Consider the following 12,058-nt stretch of genomic DNA (forward strand, 5'->3'; position numbering starts at 1 on the left):
CACATACCACCAGTCCTTACAGAATCTCATATAATAGACTAAAAATAAGATAAAATCAAAAAAATCAAAAATCAAAAAGATCTTTGTTATTCTAAATTACACATATAAACAAGAAGAAAACTTCAACAGGGTTTCAGCAGGAGTACCACACTAAAAGGCAGAACACTCAAAGACATGAAAATACACACACACACACACACACACACACACACACACACACACGCATCTCCTGCCATGTGTTGCTGTCTTGGGGTGACTAAGAGAGTCAATTGTGCATGTCACCAGAGTGGAGCATCGCTTCACTTCACACAGCACGCACTTAGGGAGTGTTATCATGCGGCTATGCACTCTTGCTTCTTAATCACCTGAAACTCCATAAACAGCCGTCACATCGCGTAAGATGCACGCATGCATGCACACACATGTCCAGCACACACACATGCAGGGGGGCTCTGAGACCGTGAAGTTCTCAGGTGATTTGTCATTACCATGGGAAACGACTTTCCAGCCGAAAGATGGTGGAATAATTAGGGCATCTGGTGTTGACATGAGGCCACTTAACATCTCACAGGTATTTGAAGTGTTTGTCACTTCACCTTGTCACCTTTGGCCTCTTTCAGTGGTCCAAGCACAGACCACCACTGTGTGCGGTAACTCGTTACACACCCTTACCAACTTAAGGGTAAGGAAAACGTGAAAAGACAAATAATACCCATCCAATCGTCTCTACGCCTGTTTCAGTGACATCTATACTTTCAAATCAAGTTATACAAACTGTTTGTTTTCTGCAAATCTAATGAAGAAGCTCCAAAGACAGTGGTTGAACTGCAGATACCAGCACTCACGCAGATAAATGAGTTGATGAATTGGTCCCTATTTGGATAAGATGAGGTCTTGCCAACAGAAAGAGCAAAGGCTGGGAGGCTTGAAGAAAAAAAGATTCCATGTTGTGTTTCGAAATTATTCGCAAGCTTCACTTCTGTGGCTCCAACTTGTGGCAGAGTAAACAACACATCCAGCGACACATTACGAACAAACCTTCATTCAATCGGATTTCATCACACATCCACGATTCTAAGAAGTGACTTTAGAGAGAGAGAAAAAAAAACTCACCCTCAACAAATTACACAGCTTTTTGGTTGTGCACTACCCATGTAGCATGAGCCACAAAGACTCCCATTGTACCTCCAGCTACAACTCCATGTCTCCTTATCATAAAACATCAGCACTTGGAGGTAGTGGTTAACTTATCCCGGTGCTAATGCCCCCCTACTCCACCCTGGGAACCCAAAGCCCATTGTGTGTCACCTTGCTGCGGGATTTGGTGAAAGCGAGAAGGGACAAAAAGCCTCCCAGGTTTCACATGCTGGGGCTTTGTAGCGCTCCGTCGAGGGAACAGAGGATGGGGCCGACCACAGAAAGTAGGCTACAGGTAAACCACGCTCAGCACAAAGGGAACAAAACTGGAATTGTACCTGTGAATGGACCCACATGCTTGCATTTGACATACGAAGCCTGCATTTAAACAGAGAGCGGCCGGATTTGATTTCAGATCACCAGAGCAACAGATAAAACATGTTTACTCCCGAAACCTATTATTTCATCGCTCTTGAATAACTGCCCTTGATGATTTATTTTTTTGTCATTCCAATTTAGAATATAAACTGAATAATACAACCTTTGCCTGAGAACTACACACTTAGTTTCATCTGAATTTAGTTATGTAAAAGGTATTTTGAATGTAACTAAACTTCACAAACAGGCTACTTGACTTATGCATCTTGGTACATGAATAGTACATCCTCTCCAGTGAACACTGTGTTCCAATTAAAGACTGGCTGGCCAGAGGGCCTGATAGATTGACTGCTGCTGGGCTTCGTCCAGTCATCAAACTCAGTGCCAGATCTGCTCAGACAACCTGGAGGGAGAGTGATCCTCATCCTCTTTAACTCGCTAAGTCAACTTAAGACTTCATGAATGAAATTCTCCTACATAAACACTGTGTTTGATAAATTCTGGCTGGTTGGTTATTAAAACGGAGAGCATTGTTGTAACGCCGTTTTACACACTCAGCATGCTGTAGCGCAGAGTCATTTCCACCTGTTATAATCCTAACGTGTCTGGGCTTTGAACTTGGCCTTCATGTGATGTCCTAATCCAGCCAAACATTTTGCTGCCACGAGAGACGGCGTAATCTCTCTCCTCCTGACTATTTCAGGCACTCCGACTCTGCAACGAGACATTTGGTGTAAAGGAACATCAGTGCGTACAAATGTTTTAAATAAATAATTCAGTCTAACAGCAGTTGAATTAAAACTTGCTGGGAGACAGAATATGAAGCGCACTAAATTTAGGTTAGGACCACACTCTTGTGAGCAAGTTAAAGACAAATGACATGTAAAAAAAAAAAAAAAAAAATACAGGAAGAATACAAAAATAAGATCATAACAATTGTAAAGACAATGGCACAAAACAAAGTCTGTAAGCGTATATGAAAACACAATTGCACCCTCATATAACGTACACAGTGCATGCACCTGCACTCATTAAGGCAGACTACACACTACAGAACTTGAGTCAGCTTGATTTACTCATTCACTGACCTGAAATCCTCTCTTGCCATTCACAAAACAGCACTGCACTACATCTCGGTCCCAGCCTGTAACAGCGCTCTCCATGCAGGAGAGCATGCCATTATCCCAACTGAAGTAGGCTAAGTGTTTTTTGGATAAGAGCAGCACAAATGATCACTGTTGGCTCTTGTTATGGTGAGCCAGTAAAACCTAGAGCTAGAAACATTTTTATAGCTTGCTCGTGATTTTTTTCCCCCCTCCTTTTATCAGATGGGTTCCACTCATGAGCGAGACACATTGTGAGTTGTTTGTGAGGAAAAACAGCACTCTCTTCCCTATTACCATGGCAGCTGCTTAGCTGTGAAAGCTAAAGTTATCTGTGTGAGCTTTATCCCTGATGCACAAGCATGCTTGATCATGTCAGTGCTGTATGATTCTTCTATATGAATGAAAAGGGTGGGGTTCAATCAACAGAAACAACAAAATGAATATAATTTTTTTTTTTTTTTTTATCATTGCATCATGCAGGATCATCTTAAATCAAGCTATCCAAATTCTCCATTGTCTAGATGAGGGTGCACCAGCTCTTTAGACAATAGCCTCTCTCTGAAGCTGGGGAGACCTCGCCACAGATTGGGTCAAAAGAGTCCTATTGTCCCATCTTCCATTGTGCTGTTGGAGTGGCCTGCAAACAGAACACTGTCAGCCTTTGTCTTTGTCAGGATCAGCTGTGGAGCCTTTTTTTCATGCACTGTAGAGTCCCATGTGGCCGCCATGCCCTACATGTCACCATAATAAAGTTAAGGAGCTACCAGGGACACTGCTCTTACAGTTGCTAATGAATTGGTAAATATGTTTCACCGGTTGAACACTTAGGCGGCCTTTAAAAATTAGAGAGCTCAGCATATGAGTAGGTCCAGGCCCTCTCCTCACCCTTGACAATGCTGTGCCTGTGACTGCATTTGCTCACTTCCAAGGTTTTAAAGGCCTGTTTGTGCAGAACTGCATCAAACTGTATCTGTGTGCAATGGGAGGATTAACTGTATCAGTAAAAACTTCATGGGAGCCAATAACTGCACAGTAACAACAACACAGTCTTTCTTACTCTTTGCTGCTTTTAGTCAGGATACATGCAGGGTATTTATTGGCTGCTGTGAGTGGTGTTTTTTTTTTCTTATGTATTGCCAATAATGGTCAATTCTCCAGTTGGAAAAGAAAAATAAATAAATAAATAAACAAATTGAAAAAGAACTATAGTAATCCCTTATAGTCTTATAAAATTGCAAGGATACAATACAAATAAAACTAATGACAGTATATAATAGACAAAAAATGTTGTAATAATACTGTAATATTTTAATGATGCCATGGGCTATATAAACAAAAAAACATCTTGTGTGATAACTTGTGTGCTGCTTTTAGTCAGGATACATGCAGGGTATTTATTGGCTGCTGTGAGTGGTGTTTTTTTTCTTATGTATTCCCAATAATGGTCAATTCTCCAGTTTGAAAAAAATAAATAAAATAAATAAATAAATAAATGAATTGAAAAAGGACTATAGTAATCCCTTATAATCTTATAAAACTGCAAGGATACGATACAAATAAAACTAATGACAGTATATAATAGACAAAAAAAAGTTGTAATAATACTGTAATATTTGAATGATGGCATGGGCTATATAAACAAAAAAACATCTTGTGTGATAACTCCACTGTGAGCTCACTACTGAACACCGCACACACTATAAGCTCCCATGGGAATATTATGGGAGTACTATACTGTTTTCTCAACCAGTATTGACCAGTTTTGATTCTTTATTGGAAATGTTATGTAAGAACGCGTCCAATTGGCCGGCTTTAAAATTACAAATTTAAACGGCGCATGTGATTGGACGACCGCCGCGAGGGCCAAACGGAGGGGCGGGGCTTCACTTAGAGTCAGGGAGATTCGTCAATCTCGTGTAAGGATTGTCGCGCCGCCAACTGGGACCACGTAGGAATACACATTACTTTTTTTTTTGTTTGAATTTCGGCAAAATAGGATGGGATTAAAAGTTTAAAACGTAAGGAAATGAATGAACACCACGAGTTTTATTTTTTATCGCCACGGTGTAACGAAGAAATGCACACCGAGGGGCGTTTACCATGTTTTTCCAGTGTGTTTTTCCTAACAGGTAGCGAGCGTCAACAGTCAGTGTAGCTCTTAAAAAGGAGACTGACTACATCCCGCTTTGTAGGGTCTTGACAGCCCTTTTTCTCTCTCGCTGGACAGACCAAACCTTTTTTACCAACACCGTACTCTTTCCAGAAATATGGACAACGCGTTTCCAATGCCGTTTTGGGAGTATTTCTCAGTGAATTCGTAACAGGTAGGTTGGTATTGTTCACATAGCAACAACCTGTCGTCCTCTCCTCGCGGCGCCACATTATTTGAAAACAACAGCCGTTGCGTACGTGACATAAGGGGACGTTTCTTGTTTTAACTGACAGTAAAACAAATAAAACGACTCGACACGTATATGACAGCTTGACATAGTATTTACTGTCATGTTCAGGCTGCTATATCAGGCGTATGGCTTGGCTCATGATGGCTGGTGTTGACGCTTTACATTACAATCCTCCACGGCCCCGTTCAAATCTCAAACGTCTTCATGTGCACTTTCCCTCCCATGGAGTCCAGTGTCATGAATCTCACATTTGTTTTTTTTGTTTTTTTTTTTAGCTTGTATGTCATGTTTGCTGTGACTAGAGAAGATTACAGTTGACTTGTGTATTCGCCAGAGGTCTCACTCGCCAAGCATTTTTTTTTTTTTTTTTTTTTTTTTAAAGTCGAGGGGACTAGGGTGCATTCAGTCTCGCCTATCTGCTGGCATTAGTTGACCAGTATCTTTTTTTTTTTTTTTTTTTTTAGCTAAAGCGATCATTTAGTTAAACTGCAACTACGACGCAAATAAAGCCCATTAATTATAACTCAGATGTCGCCAAAAGTCACCTGCTACAGTAAAAAAAAAAAAAAAAAAAAAAATCACTATAATATTCCAAGGGGGTCGAGTAATAATAGTGCTCTGATATTATAAGATTTATAATCTCATGAGGCCTTTATGGAGTTATAGTTTGCCGCGATAACCTTAAAGTATCCTATTAAAATATATTTTAATGATTGTTATAGTGACTACAGTATTTATTAAGGACATTATAGTCCTTTTTCTCAATGGTCCTGATTACTAATGTTAGGGCTTTCCTCGGAGGGTCTGCCTCATCGTTATAATAAGAAAGAATAAGGATTTCTTTGCTATTTGTTGGCAGTGTTATCCTTCTGTAAAGTATTTTAGGGTTGTTTTAGTTCTCTTTCGTAGGCGTGAGGTTGAAGTTGGATGGGCAGGTTCACCATTCTTGTTAAAACGGGGAAATAAAGCGTTGTTTGAATGGGGAGGGAAAGCCAGTTGTCACTCTATTGGGGTTTGGCTCTTGCTCCAGCCCCTTTAGGGTATCCTGTGTGGGACAGGGACGTGAGGAAATGTCGCTTTCACCTTCATGTGCGTTGCTGCTTTCTCTCAATAACTTGTACAATTTGTGTTTAGATTTCAGTCTCTGACGGACATGAAGAAGGAAGACGGTGTGGATTAGGATCTTTTTTTTTTTTTTTTTTTGGACTGCCGTGGCTGGACGCAGGCACCGCTCGGGTTTGGCTTCACCCCCTCCCCAAATCTCAATGTGGGCTCTAGAGGACTTCTCTCTCTGCGGTTTGAAATGAAATAATGGCGACACGTTGGAGTGATTCACCGCAGGAAAATGAAGAGAGTAAACACAGAGCCATATCTCCATCTTGTGAGGTGAGACTGAGTTGTATCTGAACTCCGGCTTGTTATCACAGTGCAGCCTGTCAAAGATGCATGCTGGTTAAGTTCTTGCATGGCGGCTATTGAGTGTTTATTTATTCTCCTCCATTTTATTCTATTCCATTATTCACAATAGTCCAAGCATGTTGAGTAAGCAGACCATGTGTGTTTTTGACAGTTTGGATCTGGTAGCATGCCAGACAGGAACAACATTTGTAGCTTTGAGATGAGACATGTTGCAAACTTTGCACCAGACGTTTTATTATAGTTTGCCTATTTTCAACATTATGTGGTTTGAGTGAAAAATCTGGAATGCAGATGAATTGAATGACTCCTATTACTGTCACCTAAGTGCTGTTTGAAAGGTATTCCCACTTTCAGAAACCCGTGACATCCTGCACAAGATCTTGTGCTAAGTGTGTTATGCACTGAGAGAGAGTGAAAGAGAAGTGAGTGTGAGCTAAGTGTTGCAGAGCATAGCACATCACATCTGCCAGTGTTAGGGGTGACAGAGTTCATTTTTCTCCCTTCTGACCACTGTTTAAGCGCAAACAGTGCTGAAAGAGACTTTCATATTTGCAGTACTAATCTTGCTGGGCCTTTTGTGGGTCTGCATGCCAAACTCAGATAAATGGCACAGTCAAGATCTCATCCCTATCCTGCCTAACCCTCTTACGCGCGGTAGCTTCAGTGGTTACATCATCATCATCATCATCGTCGTCGTCGTCGTCCAGCGGGGCTTGATGCATGTCATGACAGCACAGCAGCAGTGGCATGTTTTGGATTAATCCGTCATCAGAAAATGGCAATAGTGCTGTGTATGTGCTCCATAATCCTCTTACCAAGTCAGAACCAGCTGAGGATGGACGACATAAATCTTTGGGTACGGGGTAAGGCGAGGTCCTTACAGTGCCAGTATTTACTGAATGACTGATGGAGGGAGGAGTAGTAGCTCGGTCCACAGGTGTTTGTTTGAGAGAGATTTGTTTGAAGTCAAATCTTCAGTCAAATGAAAAGCAGGATTTGTGCATTTTGAGAATCCACTGAACCAAGCATTTGCATCATTGAAATAGGTTGTTTCTGGCAGTTTTAATACTTAAAGCATTTTCCTCCATGGTCCATCTGCTTCTAGTCAGATTGAGACGTTCTTTTGATCTCAGTGAGGCAGAATTTCTTAGATTAAAGGAGACAAGAAAGAAAAAGACAAACTTTTCTTTCCTCTCCTCTGGCTGTAGGATGTGTCACTGGCATCGTTTTCCTCACAGCGGTTTTTCCAGTCTAGTGCTTCCTAGACCACCACTTGACTCTCCCTCTTCAGTCAAACTATAACCTCTAAATTCCAACAGGTGACTCCCAGTTGTCTGGAGGAAGCATAAAAAATACATAAGTCACACTTTCAGACAAGCGCCATCTGCACTAACATCTCCTCAAACTTAGTCCCCACAGTGACACACAGTGCATACCTGTCTTTATTTTTAGACACTGTTGCTTGTGAATATTTCAGTCATCAGTTATGACGTACACCTAAACATTAAAGATGATTTTTTTTTCTGTTTTAGTTGACAGTAAAGAGAGAGAGACAGGAAACACAGGGAGAGGGGGATGATGTGAAAAATGTCCCAGGACAGATTTGAACTCAGGACATCACATATGTATTTTGTGCGCATTTACCAAGCTGAGCCACAAGGATGCCTCCATATAGCAAAACAAAAAATATAGGCTAGTTAAACAAAAAAATTGATATTGCTTCCACTGAAGAAGACACACTTTTTTGCCACACATCTTGATCCTGGAATTTCTGGGTCCGATAGTGATATTTAGGAATAAAGAAACCTATAGTAATGACATATTGGTATATTTTTTGTACATAAAAACATACTTTTGCAGTAATCAAGTAATCAAGCGCTTGTAATAAAGACTTACCAAGAGCTTGATATTTTACAGTTGAATACTGAACTTCTTAACATAATCCACACACCACCATCTGCTCAGCTGTGATGTGGTGCTCTGGCAACTCACTGCTATACAAAGTATTGTAAACAATGGCGTCGGAGGAACAAACCATTTAATCACAACATTGTTTTTAAATGATCTTGAGTGCATTTCACTGCAATATGTCTTTTTTGCATTCAGGCCAACATTTCCGCTAATACGAGGCATCTGCAAAGAGCCAATATCGGCCAGCCTGTGTATCAGTCGGGCTCTAGTAGCCACATGTGTATCGGTGCCAGTGTTTAGCTTGATCATCAGCAGTGCCTGGGGCCCGACGTGGGAATGAGGCAGGTGCTTTTATCTACCTGATGCCAACTGCAGCATGCACACACACACACACACACTCACACACACACACACACACACACACACACACACACACACACACACACACACACACGTGCAAACAAGAGATCTTTTCTTACTTGCAAGCTTGACTGATTATGAACTGCTGCCCCCCTGGGACTAATGAGAGTTGAGACCCTAGGCGAGATGCATCCCCCTCCCCATCCCATCCCCTGCCTAATGAGGAAGATTTCAAGGGCTGTCTTCTGTAACACCCCACCCACCCAATCCCACCACCACCACCACCACCTCCACCAAAGTGATGGTAGCCACGCTGGGGGTAATTTAAGCACAGCTGCTCCCGGTCATTAAGACAAAAACACCCCATGTATATACAGACTCTCTCTCGCCCACACTTTCCGCCTCTGTTGACCCGCTGCTGCCCTGATGTTAGCTGGACGGTTGCAGAGCAGCTGAGGCCCTCAGTGCCGTGTGTCTGAGAGAAAGGGGGGAACAAATAAGGATGCTCCAGCACATTTTGGTTGCCCTCATGACTCAGAATTGTATTGTACTTGACAGGTTTATATTAAACATTCAAATAAACCAGCTTGTCTGAGACAAATCGGTATACTCCTCGTTTTTCAAAACACTTGTGTTTACTTCTGAAATGGGATGGTCTTCTATTTCTGCCCCAGTGAAATAATGGGTGTCAGTGGATGCCTTTAGGTGAAACAACATGGTACCTATGCTCTCTTCCTCTCTCTCTCTTTCTCTGTATGTCTCCCCAACATGTATTGATCACATCCCTTGTTCAGTGGGGGGAGGGAGAGACCGGTGGCAGTGCTTTGAGTGCTGTTGATGCACTCTGCTTTGCACTAAATATAGCCCCGCCCTCTCAGCTCCGTATAGCTTGCTCTTTTTTTTTTCTCCTTCATCCACATGCTTGTCTTTCACCCGTCCTCTATTCCAACGTGTTTTCAGTGACGCTATTTTTAACCCGTGGAAAGATGAACGTTGCGTGTCCCGGAGAGGAAAAACAGAATCACTGCACTAGAATTGCTGCAGGTTTCCCCCCTAAAAGGGCTTCTTATAGCAGCAAATATCCAGTGGTGAGGACGATGTAATTTCTGGGGTCGGCGAATGGGACATTGTGGGCCAGACAGTGAAGTCAGTGTGTGCCATGTGCAAAGTGTCCATGTGAGAGCTGACTTTTTTTCTGTGGAAACTAGGAAGACCCAATCTCAGTCTCTTAAGTTTTTCCACACACATGCCCAACTGTACAGTGTCTAAAGAAGACACAGATTTCCATTGTCACATCCCAGCCTTAATTAAGCTCATTATGATCTCACTTTCTAAATTTTTTACGGTTTGTTTTAGTCATTCTGAAGAGGAAAAATAATAGGCTACACAAAGACCGCAGTTTCTCCAAAAGAAACATAGCTTACATATGTATTAGTGTGTTGTGTTTTTTTTTTTAAGAGACATGGCAGGTCATCAATCAAAGTGGTAACAAAACTAGTCTGATTTACATATATTTGAAAAGCAAATGTCGTGCATCTCTGTGCTGTGGCGCGATCACACCAAGATTCTTTCATATTCAGCAAACAAGGCGCTGACCTGGACATGACCCGGCTTCTGGAGAAAGACTGAGGAGTGCATGCACTCACTCACACACACAGAGACAGAGAGAGAGTGTGAGTGTCTTGGGAATAGCCAGGAGTGCCCTCTTTAAAGGGTTTCCCTGGTGTGTAGATGCCTGACCTGCTGCACAGCTTGTTGTTATCGCTGTCAAACCAAATTCAGAATGTGTGTTTTGGCATCTCTTATCGGGATCAAACCTCCCAGTCCTTCTATTGTCACTGTTTTTCCTGGAAAAGACAGAAAGGGAAATCTGTACACGTGCTGCATCGGACTCAAGGTCACTCGTAGTATATGCGTGTGTGTGCGCGTACTGGCTGGCTGCTTATCTAACAGTCATTTACTCTGCTTCGTTTTTGTCTTTTCATCTGGTGGATGTGTGACGTCCCGTACATGGCACTGTTCACATGCATGTCATCTCTCCGGCGGTTGAAAACGGGCCACAGTCACGGCAGCCGTTATTCACCGGATGGATGATTGATGGATGGATGCATGGATGTAGGAAGGGACACAGAAGGAAGAGGGCAAGGGTGTCAAGGCAGAAGAGAGATTAACTATTGGAAAAAATGCCAGATTGTTTCTCTTTCCTCTTTTTCCTCCTTTTTTGCCAACTGGCTCAGTGTCGCAGCCTCTTCTGCCTGGATGCCCCCCGTTTCTATGTAAGATAAAGGGAGGGCAGGAAGAAGAGGATGACAGGGGTGGTGGGTGATGGGTGGTTGGGGGAGGGGTTTGGAGGGGGCTGACAGAGGAGGCAGACAGGCAGAACAGAACCAGTCTAATGCTCAGTGAGGCTGAGGTGGTGTCCATTACACATGCCCAAGGCATCTCTGTCACCACTTGCTCCGTGTCTGCCTCTATCTTCAGCTCCCAAGACATGACACACACTACCGCTGATGATATGTGTGCATGTGTGTGTTTGGGGGGAGAAGCACACACAGTTTATCTACATTGCGTATTTTTCTCAAGGCAGTATTCCCAGTCCTCCTTTATCCTCATTTTTCCCCCCTTAGAGGCTTTCTAAGTCACAGATTATGTAACAGACTACGTAATTGCTGGTAGATAATTAATTTAAAAATGGCAGCCATCTGCAATTTGCTCAACCTTCTCATAATCCGGGCTCCATCCTAATATAAGCACTGACACTGCGGTGAAAACTACATAAAAGACCAAAAGCCTTTACAGACAGAAGTTGCCCACAACCCTTTATCAGCCAATTCTTGAATGAATGGTTTTCCATGACTGCCAAAAAAGGCTCCACAGAGACACTTTTACTCTTCTTCTGTATGTGAGAGTGCATGTGTGTTTTCACTGGGGCCTTACGTAACAGGGTGTTATCAGGGCATATCTTGACCCCCGGTGCTAGTGTAGGCTTTGAGGTCTTGGCAGGAAACCACATTATTTCCTGTCAGCGTCAGCAGTGGAAACGAACAAGGGCACCCTGATGAAGGAACGATTTCATGAATGGATGGCAGAGCAGCCACTGAATGGCAGAGCCACCCTCCGAACAGACCGCAGTCTCTCAAACGCAATAGAAAGGCCGATGGGTTTTGGGCATATAAGATATAAGACAAGGCCAACAAGCTGTCAGTTGAAAGGAGAAAATGGGACTATAAGTCATATTTCCTTGTATGATTTAGAGAATGAAAACACTGGGTTTAGGAAAAGAAAAGTGATTGAGGCACATTTTGAAAGGTGAGATATTTCATTTCTGCAATGCAGAACAGCTGT

The 12,058-nt window shown here is 42.5% G+C and overlaps 1 protein-coding gene across 1 annotated transcript in view; it reads left to right on the top strand.

The window, feature by feature from the left end:
• Positions 1–4,577: 4,577 nt before the first annotated feature.
• Positions 4,578–12,058, top strand: part of arhgap21a (Rho GTPase activating protein 21a) — an 80,706-nt gene continuing 73,225 nt past the window's right edge. Inside the window, exons 1-2 of the mRNA XM_030079123.1 lie at positions 4,578–4,945; positions 6,158–6,409. Coding sequence (XP_029934983.1) covers positions 6,335–6,409 — 75 coding nt within the window. The 5' untranslated portion in view covers positions 4,578–4,945; positions 6,158–6,334. The remainder of the gene's footprint in view (positions 4,946–6,157; positions 6,410–12,058) is intronic.

This window comes from Myripristis murdjan, chromosome 20 (assembly GCF_902150065.1).
Source record: "Myripristis murdjan chromosome 20, fMyrMur1.1, whole genome shotgun sequence".
Taxonomy (NCBI): Eukaryota; Metazoa; Chordata; class Actinopteri; order Holocentriformes; family Holocentridae; genus Myripristis; species Myripristis murdjan.